Source organism: Myotis brandtii, unplaced genomic scaffold (genome assembly GCF_000412655.1).
Source record: "Myotis brandtii unplaced genomic scaffold, ASM41265v1 scaffold191, whole genome shotgun sequence".
NCBI classification, from domain to species: domain Eukaryota; kingdom Metazoa; phylum Chordata; class Mammalia; order Chiroptera; family Vespertilionidae; genus Myotis; species Myotis brandtii.
Window position 1 is genome coordinate 3,674,744 of NW_005357115.1, and position 24,074 is coordinate 3,698,817.

The window sequence follows — 24,074 nt, forward strand, 5'->3', positions numbered from 1 at the left end:
GGAGAGGGATAGAGAGTTAGAAACATCGATGAGAGAGAAACATCGATCAGCTGCCTCCTGCACACCCCCTACTGGGGATGTGCCCGCAACCAAGGTACATGCCCTTGACCAGAATTGAACCTGGGACCCTTCAGTCCGCAGGCCGACGCTCTATCCACTGAGCCAAACCGGTTAGGGCTACTTATTATTTTTTACCATTTCTGCCCCTGTTCATTTCTTTATGTAGATTCAAAATTTTATCAGCAGCAGGGGCTTTCTCAGGCTTCCTGCTCTTGCCCAGTTCTTTCTGAACACCCGATGGAGGTCTGTGGCAAGCGTGTGTGGATTCCCCTTGTGTCTAGAGCAGGGGTGGGCAAACTTTTTGACTCGAGGGCCACAATGGGTTCTTAAACTGGACCGGAGTGCCGGAACAAAAGCATGGATGGAGTGTTTGTGTGAACTAATATAAATTCAAAGTAAACATCATTACATAAAAGGGTACGGTCTTTTTTTTTTTTAGTTTTATTCATTTCAAACGGGCCAGATCCAGCCCGCGGGCCGTAGTTTGCCCACGGCTGGTCTAGAGCTTTCTTCTGTTAAACAGTTCTTGTAGCCCACTGTTGACCTTTGGTAAATTTTTTGTGTTCTTCTTACTTTAATTTTTATTGGTCACCTGTTTTTTTTATGCTCTGCCAAAGTAAAGGTAGTTCATGAGTCCTGTGTCTCTTCAGAATGATTTTGGAATTCAGTTGATTGTCTTGTAACCTTAGCTTTAAGATAGACTCACAAATTGTTAAAGTTTTTGTAGATTATCTTTTTTCCCCCCTAATTTTTAGGGTAGGAATGACATTCTCCTGTGGAATTCTATATCCTAAACCTAAACAGAAACAGAACCTGAAATATGTAAAGTAACCTATAAAGTTCGAAGTTAAAAATAGCCAGGTCTTTCTTTCTTCATGCAATCAAGTCAGTTTAACAAAAATATTTCCTAGCTGTTCCAGATAACAAAAACACAGTAGCTATTATGAACAGAATGGGATATAAATTCGGAAATTTGTTGCTAAAATCATTGAGAGGGTTGGAGAAGTAGGCCCCAGGCTAGGTTTCAAAACAATCCCACAGAAATGGCCCAGCGGGTGAGCTCCTACCTCTACCCCATATGGAAACTGGGAAGCTGCTGGGTTAACTTCTGCTCCAGGATCACACTACTTCACCTTGATGTTGGGATCAGGAAACCACTAGCAGAGCTTTGGGCTCTAGAACCATTTTGTGCTTCTTCAATGCCGCAGAATACTAGTAATTGCCTGGTGCACCATCCTCTCTTAACCCTGCTTACTTCACTTCAGAATTTAGGTCTTATACACATACGGCACATCTGATTGGAAGAAATAAATCACAGGGAAGTCTTGGAAATATGTTTGGATTTCTGATCTTTACATTATAGGAAAGTGAAACTACAAGGAAGTTGGAAAGGATACTGAACAAACTGTAATTGGAAATGACAGAATCCATTTGAGTGAGCTAGTTTAAGGAGGAAGAAATTTATTATAGGGTGTTAGAAGGCTTACAGAACTTCTATGACAGTGGTTCTCAACCTGTGGGTCGCGACCCCTTTGGGGGTCGAACACCCCTTTCACAGGGGTCGCCTAAGACCATCGGAAAGCACACATATAATTACATATTGTTTTTGGGATTAATCACTATGCTTTAATTATGTTCAATTTGTAACAATAAAAACACATCCTGCATATCAGATATTTACATTACGATTCTTTTTTTTTTTTTAAATATATTTTATTGATTTTTCACAGAGAGGAAGGGAGAGAGATAGAGAGTCAGAAACATCGATGAGAGAGAAACATCGATCAGCTGCCCCCTGCACATCTCCCACTGGGGATGTGCCCGCAACCCAGGCACATGCCCCTGACCGGAATCGAACCTGGGACCCTTCAGTCCGCAGGCCGACGCTCCATCCACTGTGCCAAACCGGTTTCGGCTACATTACGATTCTTAACAGTAGCAAAATTACAGTTATGAAGTAGCAGCGAAAATAATTTTATGGTTGGGGGTCACCACAACATGAGGAACTGTATTAAAGGGTCATGGCATTAGGAAGGTTGAGAACCACTGCTCTAGGAGTTTCCAGGGATTCAAGTTTAGATGCTTCACAGCCAGGACTTGTGAAGCCAAGAGCACCCAACAATGGCAGTGTTCTAACAGGAACCTCACTACAAAGACTGCTGCCTCTGCCACCAGTCTTGCTCAGTTTCTGCTTCCACTTTGATTCTGTCAATAAATGCCACATCTCTAGGGTCTATTCTTCAAGCACTTCACTTCTTACCAATTTTTGTATTAGAGTGCTTTTGATTATGGGTGAGGGAAACTCATCCTCACCTAGTTTAGAATAAAGAATAAAGGTATGGGTTATATTAGAGTTCTTAGTTGCTAAGTTCAGAATTCACTGTATGTAATATCAGCAGAAAGGAATGTAGGATATTAAGTTCTCATAGAATCTCTGGAGGACTATAGAACCAAGCTTGGGTGCTATACTTTTCAGGAACATTGGAAACACCCATGCCCTCTGCTGTTTGGCACCCATGATTTCAAGCTTCAATTGAGAAAGGTCAACAGAGATGGCCCAGAAGAACATGATATCTCAACCATTGTTCTTGCCAAACTATCCAATCTCCCTGCATGCAGCCTCATTTTTATGTTGCTCACTTCTGTATCTAAATGTCATTCAGGTTTGTCAGTTTGGCTAACATAGCCCATTAGTCTGCACCTTTGTTCAAGGGTATCTGGGGAAAATACAGTTTAGGGTTTCAAGGAAAATGAGCTAGAAGTGGTTTGGAAGTGGATGTATAGTATTTGCCACCTTTGACTAATCATTCATACTTGCTTTCTGTACCTGCTTCCTTCCATATATCAACTTTTAAACAGTAGTAATTATTCCTGAATCATCGGAAAATGTGGTACCATTTCTTCAAATGGGGAGGCACAAATTTACTGTCATAGCATCTCTGGTTGATGTTTAGTCTTCCTCTGATTTTAGTCACAACCCAGCTTGTAGCTTCTACATTAAATTATAATGGTAAAATCATCAACAACAGACCTTATAAAAAATAGAAAGGGAATTGGGGTGCAGGAGGGAAATAATTATACCAAGCAAGGAGGGAAATATGGATGACTTCTTTAGTCTTCTTTTTCTCTGTTTTTGAAACTCATTCTGAGGACTTCATTGGCATTCAAAATCGACTTCCCTCACTCTTCTTTTCCCCTCAGTACTTTTAATAATCACAGTTCTTAATCTGGTAGGGTGACCCAAACTTCATTTTTCAGGGTTCTGGGCCCTGGTTAGAAGCAGTATTTTGTGGGAATAAGTCTTTCATAAGTCTGTGGGTGGTTTGCTAGCTAATGCATTATAGGCAGAAAAGGCAAATCATATTTAGAATAATAGTCTGTTCAATGAGAACAGATGGCTGCTATTCTATGATGCTGAGAGTTTAATGTAACTGACATGTTACCAGGAATGGGAGGCCCAGTGTACTCCGTTCCTTGCAGATTGGACACCTGGAGTAATTGGATCAGATTTGGTGAGAGGACATCCCGTGTAGCACCCATGTGTAATCTCTGTCTCCTTGCCTCTGTCCACTTGTTTTTGTATCCTTTGAGTATTGGTGTGGTTAGGAAAAGAGTCTGGTTGATCATCATAGAGGAGATAACTTTATCCACCTGATATTAATGAGAATTTTTCTGCAAAGGGAACTTATGAGTAAGCATGAGGACACAAATATCCTCACCTCAGGTCTGTCCCATAAACCTCTTTTCTAAGCCTTATTGTTACCAATATTCTAATCTGATTTCTTTCAAGTCTCTGATCATTGTAACAAGTGAATAACCACTGCCCACAAATGGGTATGGATTAGTAATTCTGGCCATCTCTCCTTCAACTCAAAGTAGAAAGCCAGATGTTTACTCTAATATTCCACCCTCCAAAAGGATCTACCTTCTTTACTGTGCTTTAGAGCCACTCCTGCTTGGGGCTGAAATGCAGGAGTAGGCTAGTTCTACTTGTTGCCAGTATATCGTGCAAAGCCATCTGCCACAGTCAGATTTCTTTCCTCTTAAATTGACATGTCCTAGGAACTCCCATGAAGCCATAAGTGAGAGTTGAGGAAGAAATGATACTGCATTAGGAGTAGACACACTAGGGCATGTTTCTCATGTGTTCATGACCTCCTCTTCTTCTTGATAAGGGAGTGGTGGTGCTGAACATGCCTGATTAGGATTTCATGGCTTACCGTTAGGTAAAGTCTGGCTCATGATGAAGCTCAGGTTACATGGTCCCTTGGTTTCCAGGTTTCCAGGTAATTGTATGTCAGGGGGTTATTTCTCAAAAGAATAATAATTAGCAGATGAAGAGTTTTTAGCTTGCGTAAAACCTTAGGGGACTCTGCCAATAACTGTCATGCGGTCTCACCCTATTTGGTCATGTCATAAGCTCCTTAAACCATCCCTCAGACCCTTTCAAATCCATTAGATTGCTTGTTGGATTGGAGAAAACTGCTTTAGTTGTAATGCAAATGCCAGTGACTGAGCAGATTTGGTCCTGCAAGGAGACCATATTTGTAATTACTGTTGTAATTGCCACCCAATTAAACTTAAAATAAGTTCCTTTCCCTAAACTCCATCTGTTTTTACTTCAGATCAGATAGGTGAATTAAATGTGCAGGTGATAGGAATGGCAAAGATGTTTTACTAGTATATGTGGGACACAAGCTGCAGTGCAGTCTGGGAAGTACTATTATTTTTTCTTTGACTAAATAATTTTTTCCTTTTCAGTTACAGTTGACATACAATATTATGTTGGTTTCAGGTATACAACCCAGTAATTAGACATTATATAACTCACTGAGTTTAGGAAGTACTGTTTTAATTCTCTCACCCGATAGTGCATTAGGGACAGCAAGATGGGAGTCAGAGGGAGTGCTGAGTCACCTATCTGTAAAAGTCTGCTGCTACAGTTAAAAGTTGTGAATGTTATCAGTCATTTTGTTTGAAATTTGATCTGCCCTGATTTGCATCTTGAATGACTAACAAATCTCCCTTTACAAAAGGACATACTGAATATATTCTTTGGTTGTGGGTCTCATGTGTGGGAGCTCATGTGACCGTTTTTGAATAATGAAAAATATCAAAGACAAGCTTTCTGTTTTTCTAGTATGAACCACACTTGACTATGTTTTTCTTCTGAGATTTGTTTTAATTTATTTTACAACAAAAATAAGTCAAAATAGAGCAGTTTTTTAAAGGATGGGAAGTATGTCACAGACCACACGCCACCCAATGGTAGCTGGCATCTTTGGAAGTTTAAGTAACTGGCTAGATCTATTTCAATATCATTTCTAAAATTTGTATTCCTGGGTAAGTCATAAAATAGTATCAGTCATAAAGTTTATAATTTTTAGCAAAACGGGAAGTAGAAAGGAAATGTGTTATATTAGTCCTAACTGAATATAACTTGTTTGGGATACCCTTTGCTAAGAATTAATTGCAGTTTTCATAAACTGGATGAATCTTCTATGTGGATATTTGACTCATTATTTTAAAGTAGTAGTTTTAAAGGAAAGCAGTTGCTATAGTAGCTTGTTCTTATTGTCATATTAAATATATTTTCAGCTCCCTTGGAAATCATTGACTAGCATCATTGAATATTATTACATGTGGAAAACTACTGACAGATACGTGCAGCAGGTAATTTTTTTTATATCACTACCAATATGATTGCATTAAAGTGAACTTTCTGTTTACATTTTAATATTTCTTAGCAATATACTTAATTTAAAATTTGTCTTGTTTGCTTTATCTTTTCTAGACTATTTTAAACTGCATGATTTCATATCCTTAAGATATTATTTTAAGATTTTAGTCTTAATATATTTTTTTTTACTTCAGAATTTATTATGATAGCTATTTTGGAAGGACAACAGGGAAGGTACCGCTAGAGAGGCAGTGTTTTCCTTGCAGGTGCCTGGTGCCTCATCTCTTTGTGAGTATACTTGGAGGGAATGCCCTAAGATGTGATGTTAGCACACACCTTTTGAGCAACTTATTTTTACATATTGAAAATTTAGACCAATGCCATTTGTGTGGATATATCTCCTAAATCTTTTATCTTAACTGTAAAGTTAGTCTTACTAGTTTGATGCCTTGGTGTACTGTACATAAATTTTTATCCGAAGTTATTTCTAGACGCAGGGAATGATTTGTTTCTGACTCCTTCCTACATGTCCCAAATTGAGGTAACTCTCTCAGTTACTTATTTCGAGCACTATTTCCTGGGAAAAGGCACATTTTCCCGAAGTGACCCCAGTCAGTACTTGTTTTTATATTCTTCTAGTCTCATGTCAGAACTGGTAAGGAAAGGGGCAAATATATTTAACACAGACATTATTTTTCCTAAGTATGTGATTGCACAGTGGCAAGTGTTGGATGCTATAAAAATACATTTTAAGGATCACTTTAAAAATTGCCATAGTGAGTTGTTGAGATCATGAATAGTGAATAGCCAGCCACCCATGGCTTATTGAAACATTTCCAGAATCAACATCATGTATAATTTAAAAAGTGCTTATTTGAAACAATTTAGGTAGATAGAAATGAAGACCAGGTGTTCTGAAAACTGTTTCTCAAAGCAGAAAGAGTCCCCAAAGATGGTGGAGATGATCACTCAAGGATGGTTGAAAATATTTGGATAAAATTCTTTTCAGAAATTTCAACTCCGTCCCTAAAAGTTTTAAGTTGTCCCCCTAAATGTTTTTGTTTACGTCTCATTGAGAAAATGAGGAGAAATAATTTGGTTTATCTTATTTTTTATATCTACCATATATTATTTTCCTTCCCTATTTGCATTCATGTTGTGTTGATCAGTTTCTGGATTTGACTACATAATCTTTTTCCCATTCCTTTTCCTGCATTTGGCTCCTAATTGGTTCCTAAAATCTGATGTGAGTTCAGCCAAGCTATAAAGTATACTGCATACCTCCCAACATTTGAGGGTAAATGCTTATTTAATTGTACTTAGAATAGTTACTATCTCTTTCTTTTGCATGGACTTTGAAAACTAATCACCTCTGAATATTTTTCTAAAAGTAAAGATGATGTGTGTGTTTTTTCTCCCAGAAAACCAAAAGAAGAAATACGGTAGAAAATAAATTTGAAAAGTAAAAACGGTTACTTACAAGTCCTGTTTATTCACTCATGTGGGGGACGGAGTTGTTCATTGCTTTACTTTTAAAATCTATGTCTAAAACGTTATTAATACTTACAGTTCTGTTTCTCAGAATCTAGTGACTTTTCTTAGAAATTACTGCAGCTTATATGCACATTTTAAAATGGCAACTTTTGAATTATGCTTTAAATTCATTTTCTTGTGGATTTTTTAAAACAATGAAGTGGTAATAGTTGCTAAGCATTGTATGTAAAATATTTTATGTATCTTTTGAATTAGAAACGTCTAAAAGCAGCAGAAGCAGAGAGTAAACTGAAACAAGTGTATATCCCAACTTAGTAAGTAATGGAAATCTTTTAAAATATTTGTCATGGTATTAATTCTATCAAAACAAAATGTCATTTTGGTCAGTTCCAGTCAAATTTGAATTCATTGTGTATCTTATTTTCTTCCACTACAAAGCATGAGACTTGCTTCCCATTATATCACTATAGTAATATTTTTAGAGAGAAAAATGGCTGGTAGGAAAAATACCACGTAGACAACAAAAGGACTAGAGAAAGAATGTCCCTAAATTGTACTTCTGTCACAGCTGCGGGGAAAGTGTTAGGAAACTAACCTATGAAACTGTTGTTTGAAGCAAATGTATTTCAGAAAGCTACCAACTCATGAAACTTGTATGTGGTAGAATGGATTTTTTTGGTTAATGCACATTGCCCTTTTGAGGCATGTTGTTTATCTCGTTGATAATTTTATATTATTTGCTTAGGGCTAGGGTTAGGGAAAGTAATTGGAATCATACTTTGTATATGTTGGATAAATAGTGAATAACTTTTTATTGTTTTGGCCTAGCATTCTATCATTGTTTTCCTTTGGAGTTAGAAAACATTGTTATATCAACATGGATGCCAATTTTCTTTTCATATGCTATGTTTTAAGTGAATTATAATCTTTTTCTTGAGATCTTTGGATTTCAATCATTCATTTGTTCAGAAAAATTTAGTTTATTGAGCACCACATATATAGTGCTATCCTAAGTTCTTTGGGGATAAAAATGAAATTTACTACAAAGTTCTATGTACTGCTCCAAGATTTTTCTTACTCTGTGAGCTCAGTACAGTTGCCTTTATACTTAGCCTTTTGTTTACTGAATTTTGATACATTAAGACAGTTTTATATACTAGTATAAGAGGCCTCATAGGAAATGAATTGTAATATTTCTTACTAATCTTTTTTTTAAAATCCTCACCCAAGGGTATGCCTTTATTGATATTTGAGACAGAAGCCAGGGCATGGTTGGGTGGAGACACACACATGCACACACACATTGATGTGAAAGAGGAGATGGAACCTACAACCCGGGTATGTGCCCTGACCGAGAATCAAACCCATAACCTTCTGGTGTAGGGACAACACTCCAAACCACTGAGCTACACTGGCCAGGCATCTTACTAATCTTTTATCTCAAGACAGATAATATGTAATTTATGGGGCCCATAATTTTTATTCAGAGATATAATGTCCCTTCTGCAGAGTGGTTTCTAATATTTTTAAATTTTATATAGTTTATTTGAGTTATTTACAAAAGAATAACTCCCCAAAGGAAATCTGTTGTGATTCATCTGTCTCAGATTTTCAAAAGCAGGCATACCAGCTTTCTTGAACTTTACAATGTTTGTCATATCAAAGGAAAAGTGCATTCACCAAGCTAAGAAACTGTGGTGGAGAACCAGGTTAGGTCTAGGTCATTTTGAGTTTGTTGTGTCCACAGAGGTGTTGAATATATTGTTGGATATATTGGAGGGGAAAGTTCTGGGCTAGAGATACAAATTTGAGCTTCATCAGCATATATCATTGTGTTTTAAACTATGTATGAGATTTCATAGGAGAATCAATAAGAAAAAAAATGCCTTGAACCAAGCTTGAGGAAATGCAGTATTTATATGTCAGATACAGATAGAGAATGAAAGCTAAAAAAGAACAGCAAGGTGAGTGCATTATTATCATTAAAGCTGAGAGAGGAGTGGGTTTCAAGGAGGGAAAGAGATCAACAGTGTCAGATGCTGGTGAGAAATAGCCAGGGAACTTAGCATCACAGAAGTTATCGGTGATCTTTAATGCCGTGGTGAGGACTGCATAGAGCCACGGTGCTGCAGACACTGAAGATTGCAGCTCTCAAGAAACCTGGCTGCAAAGGGCAGTCGAGAGAAAGTTCTCGGCTTTGGGGAGTAGGTTGGGATAGAGAAATGGGGGAGTTTTTAAATAGGAGAAATACATTACATGTTAATGAGGAGGGTCCAGGAAGGAGAATCAAGGGAACAAAGTTCTCAAGAGGGTGGAGGGGTAGAATCTGGAGCACTGATGGGGGAGGAAAGGTTTTGGCATCAGATAAAAGGACAGTTTCATACAATGTGACTTTAAAACATCTTTCATGTTTTTCTTAGAGTAAAAGTTTATTTGGATGGTCACATTGACCTCAGTCATTTGTGCCCTGAATTAACCTGCAGGTACTTGGTTTTGCAAAACATAGTTTAAGTGATTCACATGTTTAAGTATATTCAGCCTTTGAACACTTGTTTTCCTTTTGTAATTATTATAATATTAAGATCAGTAGTTTACTCAGTCAAATAACGTTCTAGATTCAGGTGAAGAACTAAAGTTGTATGTACTCTTGTTCTTTTTTTCAGGCAGTTCAACTGTAAATTTATATTAGCTCTTTTTCAACACATATATTTTAGCCCAGGGTTAAATATCAGAAATTTTCATATTTTGGGGAAGTTATTTAATTTCAAGGGGCCATCATGTCTATTAGCTATAATAGATTTTTAAAAATCAGAAATATTATATTTCTTGCACATCTTAATCATTCTAAATTACCACTTTTCATTTTGTACATTTCCACATGAAAACTATAAGAAGAGAAATACATTCTTTCTGGCTTAAAATGTGTTTTTTAAAACCAATTTGTCTTCAAAACACATTGCTGGCACAGGTTAAAGTGTAAATAATAGCCCTGTATATCGAATAGGGACTTCAGAGCACTCAGCGGTTCAATGATTTCATCTGGGGGTGGTGATGGGTGTCACCAAGAGTTACAGTAACAATGCCAGGAAGAAATCTTAATTTGCTGTCAGGCCAAGTTTACATACTAGGCTTTTGCTGGTAATTGGAACTATGGGAATGAAAAACAGCAAAGAGGAAACTCCTGAACCAACTCTGTGTGGAAACGCCAAGTGTCTTGATAGTTGTGACCACTCATTACTTTAGTAATCATGGGAAGATACAGTCATTCAGCATTTATTTCTCCCAAATAGACGTGAAAGTTCCTTGAAGTCAGGTACTGAATAAATACATGTTAAGTGAATTATCAGTTTATTGAGGACATACTATATATACCTGTGCAGTATCCTCGGTCATGGCTTATAAGCTGGGGAGTTAGCCTACCCTAGATGGGGACAAGTTAGCCATGTTTGCACAGCAAGTAGATAGTAGAAGGTAATCTGGGGTACATGTTTCTGGGGAATTATGGCCTCTGGGAAATTTGCACGTACACTTCTGATGATGTCACTCTTTTCCTCCTAAAATTTTTTCTTGAAGAGAAAAACCTCTACTTTCCAATGCTATGTAATCTTCATAAAAGTTCAAACATAATAGAAATTACTACCATGAACAAAGTCTCCTGAAATGCTGACTTAACTCTGGATATGCCCCATTGACAGCCAGTGTTTGTGTTGATCATGGTCTTTTGTAAGTTCCCTCAGGAGTCAGCAGGACCAGGACAGTGCCTTCCTCTGAACACAGCACATCGCCTTCGGCTTCATTTATATGATTCATAAAAGTATTTTATGTTCTCAGGAGAATTTGTGATAGCTAATACAGCTTAATAACTTGTATTTTTCAAAATAATCAGAGGGTGTCCTAAGGAAATTGTATTTGTGTGGAGAAGAGAGATGGCTGTATTTATTTTGTGAGTGTCAGGCATAAGAGATCGGTTTGTACATAGCCTTGTTTTGTAAAGATGAATGGTTTGGGTTCACTTTTACCAGTGTATTTCTTCTTCACCAAGCATTCAGATTTATTTATGTGTAATTCAGATAAATCAGTAATGAAGTGTAGAGCCTTTGCCTTATTTGTACAAGTCATTTTTATGACCTTACTTTACATTTCATTGGAAGCAGCAAACCGAATCCCAACCAAATATCCACCAGCAATGGCAAACCTGGTACTGTGAATGGGGCCGTGGGAACCACATTCCAGCCGCAGAATCCCCTCTTAGGGCGAGCCTGTGAGAGCTGCTACGGTAAGTTTTCTCCAGCGGGGCTTTCTTTTCTCATTTGAGGCCTGTCTCTGAAGTGCGTGGAACTGTGCTGGCACTGTGGGAGGAAGGTACATGAGGTCAGTACTGCGCAGAGGGCAGAATAATGCAGCCTTAGAGTGAATAGATGCCCATCCTTACCTTCCGCCTGGACACTGACTATTTAAGTCTTGGGTTTCCTTTGATTTGCTTTTGTGGGGTCCTGTGTTTGTTGATACAACATTGTTAGCTGAGTTGCATTCAGAGTTGTTACTAGCTTTGTGCAAACCATGGTACCATGAAATATTCCAAATTCCTTTTTGGAGTTTTTCAGTATACTTTGACAAATTAAAGGCTCCAAATAATTCTGTAGGAAACACCTGTGTGGGGGTAAACTGCTGCTTATAGTCCTCAGACCAGATTCCCTCAGAGCACTGGTTTGGGAGATGCAGTTCTATGTTATTTGTTTTTGATCTCAGGATCCCAATTTATTCATTCCTGTCAAAAATCTCTACCAGAGGCTGGTAGTATTATATTTATTGGGTTGGTGAGATGAATTGTTACATAGTTGATATACTTTTTATGTTTATGTAAAATCTCATACAACAATATCATCTCTTAATGGAGTATTGGTGACATTATCATCTATGTTTTATACCAGCCAAAGTATGCTTGGGTGGGAGAGGGAAGAAAACAAATATTTATTAAAAGTCTACTTGGTCCCTAGTTTTTGTCTCTCAGCAGCTCTTTGAGGGTAGATGCAGCCGGCTGCCCTAAGGACATATGAATGAGGGCGTTTCAGCATTAAAAAGGCTCTTAAAACCAAATCATAAAATTTCTCTTCTGAAACCAAGGAAGGTGTGAGCCAGACAAATTGTGACTTCATAGAAATGGTACATATCTACCCATTTTCTGCACCATGGGAGCACAAGGGGAAACAGTTTGTGGAAAATTAGCTTCTTTTGGTCAAGATTTTACATGAACTGCATCACAAATGTTTTTGAATTGGGAATTCTTAGATTTCAAAGTGCATTTATATTTAAAATTTAAAAAAAGAATCCTGGAGATAAATGGTAGTGACTTAATCTGTCTTATCTTTTATTTATAACCCCCTTTAGACATAATCTCACATATACCTTTAAATAATTATTCTGTCATTTTTCTGTGTGCATGACAAATAAGCACTCTTAATTTTATAATATTTATTTTTGGTTCATATTTTTAAATAATTTCTATCAAAATAATATAATATGTTTGTAAGATTTATCATTGTAGAAAAAATTGCTCTTTTCTATTTGTCATTTTTCAATTGAACATGAATGAATTATGTGTGGAGAAAAGCATTTGTTAACAAATATTAAATGATATGTCTTAGTTTGGGTAAAAATTTTGTTTTCAGAATCTAAAATAAGTCCATGCCTAATATGTAAAATTCTTATCATTTGTGTTTGTAAAAAATCAACTTATGATTTGTTTTTAAATTTTAAGAGGAAGGTTTTGGGGCTGCTGCTTGCAAGGGGTCCTCCAAAAGTAATACATGACAAGGTGCACAGTATAATTCTCAATGAACTAAAAAGGCAATTTGATTATAACGACCACCATATCTTCTTTTTTTGACATTGGCTGTGAAGTGTTAGCTGACTCCTGACTGTGCTGCTTGAACATTATGTGCTATAGATCGGGAGGAATATTCCAAGGCAAACTTACAGAATTATAATAATGATTTTTATGCACCTCATTAACTTAAATGTGTCAGTGTCAGTGTTTTCAAACTTCAGATGGGGATACTTTGAATGTTATATGGCAGTAATTTAAACTGCAGAATAAGACTAACACAGGCTTGCAGTGTTTAGCTATGTGGTAAATTAACCAAGTTACTAGGTCTTAAGCATGCTGTGATGTCGGCCACATATGCTCACTGAATATATACTTACAGTCTTGAAGGAATTCTGTTTTTTAAAGGAAGAAATTTAAAATAATTATTTTATCTATTGATTAAGGAATGAAAAACAGATACCTGCTTCTGTCACATTCCTACCTCTGTCAGTGGGGCCCCTCTAAGTACCTTAACCGAACTATAGGTTTGGAAAACTGGCTTTAAACTTTTAAACACTAATAGCATTAATAATTTTCTGATAGCTTGTTTCCAGAAATGTACACAATAGAAAATATTTGTAATTAACAAAAACTCCCCCAGCAGCACAACATACTATGTAGGATATGTCATCTAATAGCTTCTCTTAGACAGATGCCACGGGCACTTGGTATATATATGTAGTTTTTAATGAATTCTGAGTCTTGAAAACTATATGTATACTAGAGGCCTGGTGCACGAAATTTGTGCACTCGGGCGGAGGTGGGGGGTGTCCCTCAGCCTAGCCTGTGTCCTCTCGCAGTCTGGGAGCCCTTGGAGGATGTCCGACTGATAGCTTAGGCCCGTAGTCAGACATCCTTAGCACTGCAGTGGAGGTGGGACCCGCCAGCACTGCTGCACTTGCCAGCCGTGAGCCCAGCTTCTGGCTGAGTGGCGCTCCCATTGTGGGAGCGCACTGACCACCAGGGGGCAGCTCCTGCGTTGAGTGTCTGCCCCCTGGTGGTCAGTGCGCATCATAGCAACTGGTCATTCCACTGGTCGATTTGCATATTAGCCTTTTATTATATAGGATATTAGACTTTCATATATGGTTTGTAAGTTGGGGGAAGAAAAATAACGTAAACTGAAAGTGGCTTTGGAATATTTTTTGAAATGTTTGATTATATATTGATGTTACAAATTCTATAGCATCTTTGTTTTTCTTTTTCCTCCATCTTTAGCTACACAGTCTCATCAGTGGTATTCTTGGGGTCCACCTAATATGCAGTGTAGATTATGTGCAACCTGTTGGCTCTATTGGAAAAAATATGGCGGCCTGAAAATGCCCACTCAGTCAGAAGAAGAGAAGTTATCTCCCAGCCCACCTACAGAGGTACATGAGCAATAGTCCTTATAGCCTTGGGGATGGTCATATTTTTCAGTGGCTGGATCAGTCCTTGAAAACAGAAGTACAGTGTTAGGTGATTTCAAAGCAAACAAAGCTATTTTTATAGCTAAACATAGCACCATAATATTCAGGGTGAAGGTGGAGCGAAGGGCAGGGACAAATCCAGTCTTCACAGGTATTCAGTATTTGTTTTGTGAGAAGATTACAGAGGCAAAAGAACAATGTGTGTGGGAGGCCTTAGCATAAGTAGAAAGCTTACTGATGAAATGTTTGTTTTAATTGCTTTTTTGGGAAAACAGTTTGCAGCCTTTAGATACTATTGAAATTGTATCTTATTACATAAAATAACAACTTGAACATTTTTTCCCCACTCCTTGGCTATCATAGGAGGCACAAGAACGTGTGGACTTAATCTTGAGGTGAACAACAGTTGAAATAGGATTTTGGAAAAATTCTCATAGCAGATATCAAGCACCCCGGTCTACTAGAGGGAGGCTATTATATTTGAGGACTAACAGGATCTTGGAGTCCTTTAATATTTTTTTAAACAACACTCAAAATAATCTAACCCCTTGGCATATTTTTAAAAACCTATTATGAATATAGTTTGGGATTGTTAGGGTCAATTTAAAAACACATACATACTCCCCCACCCCAAATCCAGTTTTCTTCTCTACTTCCCCACCTTCTTTCCAAAAGTACAAACTTTTTAATCTTGTCCTTTGGGGTAGGGCAGTGGTCGGCAAACTGCGGCTCGCGAGCCACATGCAGCTCTTTGGCCCCTTGAGTGTGGCTCTTCCACAAAATACCACGTGCGGGCGCGCTCGTACAGTGCGATTGAAACTTCGTGGCCCGTGCGCAGAAGTTGATTTTCGGCCTGGGCGAGTGTATTTTGAAGAAGTGGCATTAGAAGAAGTGGGGGGTGTCGGGCGGTCCGGCAGTCAGGCAACGGGAGACGCGGCGCAGGCGGACCGCGGGATACGCAGCGTGGGGAAGGCACGCGCGATTCATGCATGAGTTGAGTGAGCCAGTCAGTCAGCAGTCTCACTGTGCAGTGGTTAGTGCTAGTCGTGTCCCCAAATCGCGCGCAGGTGACAAAAGATAGAGGAAACAAGTATACAAGACGAGTGTGGATGGGAGAGTTGGAAGGGGTCTATTGGATTGAGGACGTTTTTAGCAAAGGCCAGCTTAGGAGTACCCTAATTAAGTTAATAACAATGTACCTACCTATATAGTTTAAGTTTAAAAAATTAGGCTCTCAAAAGAAATTTCAATCGCCATACTGTTGATATTTGGCTCTGTTGACTAATGAGTTTGCCGACCACTGGGATAGGCTTTTGAGTTATAGATGCTTCAGTGGAAGATTTAAAAACTGCACTGTTCTTTGAGCATGATGCCAGTAGTACTGCACTTTAACCAGCCCTGTTCTTCACCTGTGTGTTGGTGTCTGATTCTACAGGACCCCCGTGTCAGAAGCCACATGTCTCGCCAAGCCATGCAGGGGATGCCCGTCCGCAACACTGGGAGCCCAAAGTCTGCAGTGAAGACCCGCCAAGCTTTCTTCCTTCACACTACATATTTCACAAAATTTGCTCGTCAGGTCTGCAAAAATACCCTCCGGCTGCGGCAGGCAGCGAGACGGCCGTTTGTTCCTATTAATTATGCTGCCATTAGGGCAGAATGTAAGATGCTTTTGAATTCTTAACCTTATGTGTTGTGCTTCTGACCATTTTCTCTCTTTCCCGCTCTCTTTTTTGTTTTGTTTTTATTTGCAATAAACATAAGTTCTTGTGTACAGCCTTTTATTTGGTTTTTTTTTTTACATTGTTTTTGTCTGCTGCCATTTGCATTATGCCAACCTGAAAAGAAAACATTGCCACCTCTGCAGTTTTTTGCATAGTGTTCAGCAAAAGATGATGGGAGGTGGTCCTGTCCAGTGGGGCTTTGTGATGGAATTGCCTACATAGGTCTTATTGAGGCACTTTTACCTGGAAGGTAGTGTCACAATGTAATCCCCCAGGGTGGTGGTACAGTGAAACTCCATAACTGAGACATGCAGTCCAGTCTTACATGAATTCATTAGGTTTAAATAAAATTTGCCAATTTACACTAATGAAAAATTGTATGTCATTATAAATTGTATTGTTTTCCCATGAACCTTTTACAATTATCATACAATATTTTGGAAATTCACAGTGCTTTATAATAAACACTAGATTTATTAGAAGATTTAGCAAATTACAAATGAATTTTAAAGTCTTGGGTGAATTTTCTGAAAATACACATTTAGTTTTTACAAACTGATGTCCGAATTTGTTGTTGAGCATTCTTTCTATTGTCCAATTTGGTTTCCATTTCATAATCATATATCATATATATTTCCACAGACATTTACATGACTTAATTACTCTCATTTGCAATGCGTTCATTCTTGCTTATGTTTCATTTTTTTGTTAGAACAAAGGTCATATGTACCAATGAATCATGGATTGTTCTGTTATTACCATGTACCCATAAATGTGTCCATAAGTTGTGTTAACTCTGATTCTAGTCATGCTCCTTTCGGTCACGTTCCTGGCTAGCATGTGAGAGCCATGCAACTTTCCCTAAAGGATGAGAAGAAAACTTGCTGTCTGGCTTAACATGGGAAATAGGAAAGATATTCAGTAGATGTTTTTTCTTTGTCCTTGAGATAAGAAAGTTCTTACTACAGGATGTTCCCATTTTGATTTAAAGAGGGTATCCATAAAAGGAATAATGATTGAAAAACATTTTGTTCCTAAAGATAATTTTCAGCAGGATAGTTGAAAGGCTTTAAAAATGTACAGGTAAAAGCTTTATAAGAAGAAAAGTGCTTTGTAAAGGGAGTGGAAATTGATAGTAATCTCTGAGTCCCATGGAGGGGAAATTTAGCTACATTAGATTCATATGTATTTGAGAATTTAGGCTTATGTTGAGGTTTCGTTGCTAGCATTTCAGAGTTGAGGGATTTATGCTATTTTCACTTTTTACAATCAATTTTAAGGAACTGGAATATTTATATTCATCTAAAGTGCTTAGTTGATTTAAAACACATACTTATATATAATTTCTTAAGTAAGAGGAAAAACATTTGAGAAAGAAAATGAATGAAATGTTTCCATTATCATCTTTGTTCCTATGAATGGAAAAGAAACCATCACCAACTAAATTGGCTGCTTGAGGAAGCTTCTGTTTCCTGTGGCTTTTCTGTTCATTACTCAGTGAATTTGCAAATTGTGTTTATTTTGATGATTCTTCAATGAAGTATATTTTTCTGCCGCCTCATTTTATCCCCTCCCCCTCCCAATTGAAAGGCCATAGTGCTTTTAAAAAGTCAAGATTAAATTACCTGTATTTTATTTCTACAAACATAGATATATAGTAATAATAAGAGTATAGTCACTTGTGATGAGATTCAAGGAACATTTTATTTTGTATTTAGTTCATTGGGTTACATATAGAATTAGATTCTCAGAATAATTAATTTTACCTTGAGATTTAAAATGATAAAGCTTCAGCAGGCATCTGCTCAGTAATTTTAGCGTATAATTGATTCTTGCATCATCTCCCGTATGTGTACCGTATTGCAGCCTCTTCAGCAGGTCCCTTGATGTTGTCTTGTTAGTGAGATCAGGTGTTAATAACCTGGTGTCTGTAAGCAACCATGTCTCTGGTCCAGTGAGAATGTATGTGTATTTTGGGGTGTAAGCTTTTCTTGGTTTCTCAAAGGCGATGGTGACCCTGTTACTCCCCTCACAAAGTTAATCACTGTGGTGCAGTATGAATGTTCTTTCAGATCAGGTAGAAGGTTGTAATTCTAAAGATATTGATAAATTAAGAGCTGTAATTAATGCATTTTAGAATACTTCATCGTAATATTGGAAAAGGGAAGTAGTTTTCCCTGAGAACTTGAGCATCTTCCTCTTATAAGCACTATAAAAGTCGACCCCTTCATTAGCACCATCAAAACCAGAATTTATGGGGTTACAGACTGCATATGACTGAAAAAGAGGGGAGCTAAACTCTCAATTAGATGGGGGAGACCATACTCTTAATTACGAGTTCTTAAAGGGGAATCTTTGTTTGCATATGTGTAAAATATCCCAAGGAAAACGTAAGAAGTAGTGTGGGGAGGGAAATTGGAAAGCTGAGAGAAAGGTGTTGGGAAGGAGACTTCACCACTCACTTCATTCTTCCAGACTTTCAATTTTGAACCATAGGAATATAGTTTCTGTTTTAAATAATTTAAAAGCAAATAAGTATATTATATGACCAACATGTTTAAATATATATATATGATATATGGAAAGTGATTTTTTAAAACCAGTTTCTCCAAATATCTATTCATTTTAATAATATACTTTTATGTGTGAATATATAAGTCCATGCCCCAAATTACTAAAATTAGTAGAATACCTGAGCCAGTTCTACCATATAGATAGTGCTTATTAAAAATGCATTGCTAGCCCAGGCAATGTGGGCTCAGTGGTTGAGCATTGACCCATGAACCAAGAGGTCCCTGGTTCAATTCCTGGTCAGGGCACATGCCCAGGTTGCAGGCTTAATCCCCAATAGGGAGGGTGCAGGAAGCAGCCAGTCGATGATGTTTCTCATTGATGTTGCTATCCTTCCTTCCTCTCTAACATCAATAAAAACATTTTTTTAAAAATGCATTACTAAACCCCAAACCAGACATTGCATAAAGGTACTGTGTCTGACAAAATTTGCAGACTGATGTCATGGTTGTAACAGCATCAAGTTTCAGACAGACTAGCCTGTCCCTTCTCCCCTTTGATGCCCCTCCCCTCAGTAAAAAAGCCACGATGTGATGATGGGGTTCCTCCCTTGATACTGCCATCAGACATTAAGTTATCAGATGACTTCGTCAAAGCTCAGTAAAATCACCTGATACCAGCTGAGCACAGGGTTACTATTTGAGATTCAGGATCCTCGGAGACTGAGGAAGAAGTAGGTGCATTAGCAGCATCCTGTAGTTCAATGAAGCTGGGTCTTAGAGAAGTGGATCCAAAGGATTTACCTGCCACCTTTGTAGCTTGCATGGGTCAGTAAGTGGTTTCTGAGTTGACAGCATACCAGACTTGAATAACAGCAGTATACCCACAATGAAGTTCAAGAGGCACCTGGAGCCATATTTCTTTTCCTGTTCAAAGTTGCTAATTCAACTTGGAATTATCCCAAGGGCCCATATTCATAAGAAATTTGTAACATATTTTCTGATTTTTTTCTAGAGATGGCTCAGCAAAAGTTATTACTTATATAAACTTTTGTGAAATTTTAAGCTCTAACATTAGGCGAGAACAGTTGGGTTTTTTATTTTGGTATTTTTGGTAATAAAATTTGTTTCTGAATGGATACTTCAAATCTTTCTGCAGATTCAAAAGTGGTTACAAATCTCATCACCGATCCCATCCTACTCTATAGAGGTAACCGCTGTTACCAGTATCTAAAGTATCCAGAGGTATTCTGGATTACTTTTTTAAAAAATTTAATTCGGTTAATTAGCCTAAGAATTCCTAGGCTATTTCCAACCATTTTCTATTAGAAGTAATGTTGCAACAAATATCCCTACATAGATATTTCAAACTGATGAACATGCATTTTGAATTTTGATAGTTGCTACCCAGTTGCCCTTAGAAAAGTGCAATTTACACTCCCACCCACGGTGTCTAGAGATGCCTGTTTCTCTAGGACCTCGCCAGTGGTGTTACCCATCTTTCAAACGCTTGGCTAGTTGACGGGTGACATGTGAGCTTGCATTTTTCTTTTTGAGTGAGATGGAAATATTTGCATATATTTGTACATTCCTTTTCTGTCAACTGTTTTTGCCCCTCGCCTATTTTCTGTTGGATAAAAGTCTCGATTTGTGGGAACTTTTTATATTTTAAGGAAATTAGCTCATCTGTGATATGTGATGCAAATATTTCCCCATTTTGTCTTTGACTTTGTTTATGATGTATTTGCCAAATAGATTTTTTTAAACGTAGTTGAATTTATCTTTTTTTTTAAATGGCACCTATATTTTGTATCTTGTTTAGAAATGCCTCTACAGTTCCTAAAAGGAAATTCTGTGGATGGTTTTATTTTGACAGCGATCTCGAAAGCCCATGTGAGATGTTTTTGTGAATTTTAATTCGATGTTTACTTTTTGCAGTTTTTCCATTTCATTTATCCCCCTAATCTTCCCAAAGCAGTTTTTTAAAAATGGCTATCAGTTGCAATAAAACTAACAGTGTTTTTCCAGGTTTACCTGAAGGAGCTGTAGAGCATCCTCTTGGAAGCCAGTGACAGGTGCCTTGTGTTCAGTCCAGTAACTTGAGTGAGATGCGGAGTTCACCCTGTCTCTGGGCAGATTCTGATTCCTTCTGGGTTCTTTGGGCATTTGTCAGATCGCTTTCTTTATCTGTGCACTTTTACTGCACATTAATGAACGATCTCTGTTTAAATAGTTAAGAGAATAATTTGGGAGTGAGGACTGACTCACGCTGGCCTGGTCTTATTCGAAGATGCTAATTCAACTTGGAATTAGATTCTACTACTTAACCAACTCAAGTGCAGACCTGATAATCCTATGTTTATGATCATTCCCTCAGGGTGGAATGTATTTTTCCCATTTATATATCACTGAATGGCTGCCATTTTTATGTTAAACAGCAGCTCATAGTCTTAGCACCTTCCCAATTTCTTTATAGTTGAGACTGATAATTCGTTTGGGATTAGTGAAATATGGATCCTTCTTAAGAGCTTTGATCCCCCATTCAGGTGCTCTTGTAAATTGTCACTTGGAACATCACATAATTACTCCAACTAATTTAATGAGGAATTAAAAACATTAAAGTGAAATATCTTTGGGTATTGTGTTGGTGACCCCTTTGATGGATTTGTTGATTCTTGTCAGGGTGATGGTTTTAGGGGAGTCCATCGATTGCAGCCACACTGGTAGTTTTCCTTTGGGCCTTATAGACTGGAATAGAGCAAAGTTAGTTTAATTGCTAGTGATAGTGATATAGCGATTGCCTTTGTCTAGTACACTGAGAAAATAAACAAGGGGATTCATTCAAGCTTTATTAATAGAAAGGAGAAATTTTTCTCTTGTCCTCATCCCAAATAGAACTTCAGAAGAATTAATAATATTAGGAAGGAATTATTATTTAGTATTAGTTCACAGTGATTTGACAGGTGTTTGATCCTTGTAGGATTTGGGCTGCTTTTTAATGTTTATTTAGATTACTCTTCCAAAGCATGGTGATTATATTTCCACCTGTATCTTCGCTATTAACGATGGGTGAAAAGCTTCATAGCTTAGTAAGTCTCCCCCCAAAGGAAATCAGCTGAATAGTAGGAAAAGAAATGGAATCTTCATAGTTGTCAGTGGTTTCATAATAATTAGCCAGTGTTTGGGATACATATTCAGATTCCTATTTGAGGATCTCTGTAGTATGTACTTTGTCTATTTTCATATTTTTAAAATGCTGTTTTCCCACCTTTTACTGTTTGTTATTAGAAAAGAGTTCCCTTGGTGAAAGAGAGGGCCAGAGCTTATGAAAAAGTTAATTTTTTAACTTTAAATTACTTGAGGTTTCAGATAGAATTGTATGTTTTAATAGTGCAGAGAATTCCTATGGATGTCAAAGGAAATGTCTTGTATGTATGCCTAGAAATGTGGCCTCAGCCTGTGAAAGAGCAAATTCTCTAAGTTGAGTCAGAAAGCCTGTAGGACATTTTTGTCCAATATTTGAAGGTGGGGAAAAGGCATAGATATAGAATCATACCTGCCAGAGCCACTCTGTTAAGCTTTATGACAATATATGCAAATTTAAACAACTTCAATACACTTTTTTGTCCCTTCAAACTCTATTTTTACAACTCTGGTATGTGAGGCAGCCGGGTTCCACATCTATTCTTCTGTCCTAATGACAGCTCATTAAAATGCAGAGTGTTCATGGTGTATGCTTTATTTTTCTCTGTCTGAAATGTCTGCGGCAGGGAATGAGGAGTGTGCTGTGAGCTCTTATCCACTAATATCCGTCCTCACAGTACCTTACTGATTCTGATTAGCAGATAAAATACTCTACATACAGGTGACCTTTTAAATCTCAGCACGAATGTCATCAGGGTGGGATACGAAGGATAGGAAACCAGTGATAAAACCAAATGACCCATTTTCGTCCTTGTGAGGCTGTCATCTCACGGAATTGAGTGTCACCAAGCTAGACCAAGTGCTCCTCAGTGGAAAACCACTCCATCTGAGTCAGGGGTGGTGAAGGGGGTAGTTACCTTCGTCAGCTGTCACTTCTGCCTTCCATGCCAGATTAATCTTCCATCAGGATGGACTCGGCCTCGTGCTTCATGGAAAATTTTCTGCTTTAATGTAGAAAGGAAGCATATTCCCACTGCCTTTCAGATGGGCACGCACAGAATCTCAAATGGTTTTCTGAAACCCGAAAGGAAATGACAGGAATCTGGGGGATGTTTGGCACTGTTTTGCACTTGCACCTGTTGTTTCTGTGGTGTATGTAGTGTAGGAAGAGAAAACGGCCTCATTGGTTGTCTCCATGTTTCTTTCTCTCCTCAGATGCAGACAGACATGCTGAACTCTCTGGAAGTCCCCAGAAAAGCAAAAGCACCAGGAAACCTTTGGCATGTATCATTGGGTATTTAGGTGGGTACTTTCTAATAGAGGGAAAAACCTCAACAATTTCTGTATCTTATAAATATTTGGCTATCCTAAATTGACATACCTCAACTAAATTCAAGCCTTTTGAATAGCTGAAATTGTATTCCTTCGTATGTAGAGTCAATTTATCTTGTTTTAGGAACTTTTTTTATTGCCAAAATATACACAACAGACACAATTATGGATTTGTTTACTTTTTCCAAAAAAGTCATTGAATAAAAATGCAGTGTACACTTATGTATATAAATACAGATTAAGCAACAAAATGAAAATAAGAACCATTAAATTATTAATGAATAAATCGTCTTAAGATTTATTTTTTAAAAATATATTTTTATTGATTTCAGAGAGGAAGGGAGAGGGAGAGAGAAATAGAAACATCGATGAGAGAGAATCATTGCTCTGCCACCCCCTGTACTCCCCCTACTGGGGATCAAGCCTGCAACCTGGGCATGTGCCCTGACCAGGAATTGAACCTTGACCTCCTGGTTCACAGGTCGATGCTCAATCACTGAGCAACATTGGCTGGGCTTAATATTATAATTTCGATCCTTCTAGTACTTCAGTCCACCTCACTCCTTCCCTTAAATAGAGAGAAAAGGATTGGTTTATTTACCTTTTTTAAAAAAAACAAACTGATTTTTAAGCTACCTTAAAAAAATTATAGTATGATATGCCAATTAAGGTTACTTTGAAAGAGGAGCATTTGTATTGCTTTCTGAAAGTTGCCAAAGATGATGGTTCCATTTACATGTTGAAATATCACAATTAACAATAGTATAAAAAATTACTGGGCAATGACCTTTTTTCTTTTTGGCAAAGGTTTAAGATAATTTGCAAAATAATGGTTCCTAATATACTTAGAAGCTATAA

General features: G+C 37.6%; 1 protein-coding gene across 5 annotated transcripts in view; it reads left to right on the top strand.

Annotated features, from left to right (window-relative positions):
* The window catches only part of MTA3 (metastasis associated 1 family, member 3), a 121,506-nt gene that overhangs the window by 82,305 nt on the left and 15,127 nt on the right, over window positions 1-24,074 (top strand). For 3 of the 5 annotated variants that reach the window (XR_001361820.1, XR_001361821.1, XM_014538452.1), the window contains exons 10-15: window positions 5,659-5,733; window positions 7,490-7,548; window positions 11,386-11,510; window positions 14,319-14,470; window positions 15,945-16,167; window positions 23,100-23,186. Coding sequence is in view for 3 of the 5 variants with exons in the window: in XM_014538452.1 (XP_014393938.1) it covers window positions 5,659-5,733; window positions 7,490-7,548; window positions 11,386-11,510; window positions 14,319-14,470; window positions 15,945-16,167; window positions 23,100-23,186 (721 nt within the window). In the remaining 2 variants the exon portion in view is untranslated. Of the gene's footprint in view, window positions 1-5,658; window positions 5,734-7,489; window positions 7,549-11,385; window positions 11,511-14,318; window positions 14,471-15,944; window positions 16,286-23,099; window positions 23,187-24,074 lie in introns of those variants that run through there. The other 2 variants (XM_005864756.2, XM_014538453.1) reach the window with 2 other exon arrangements.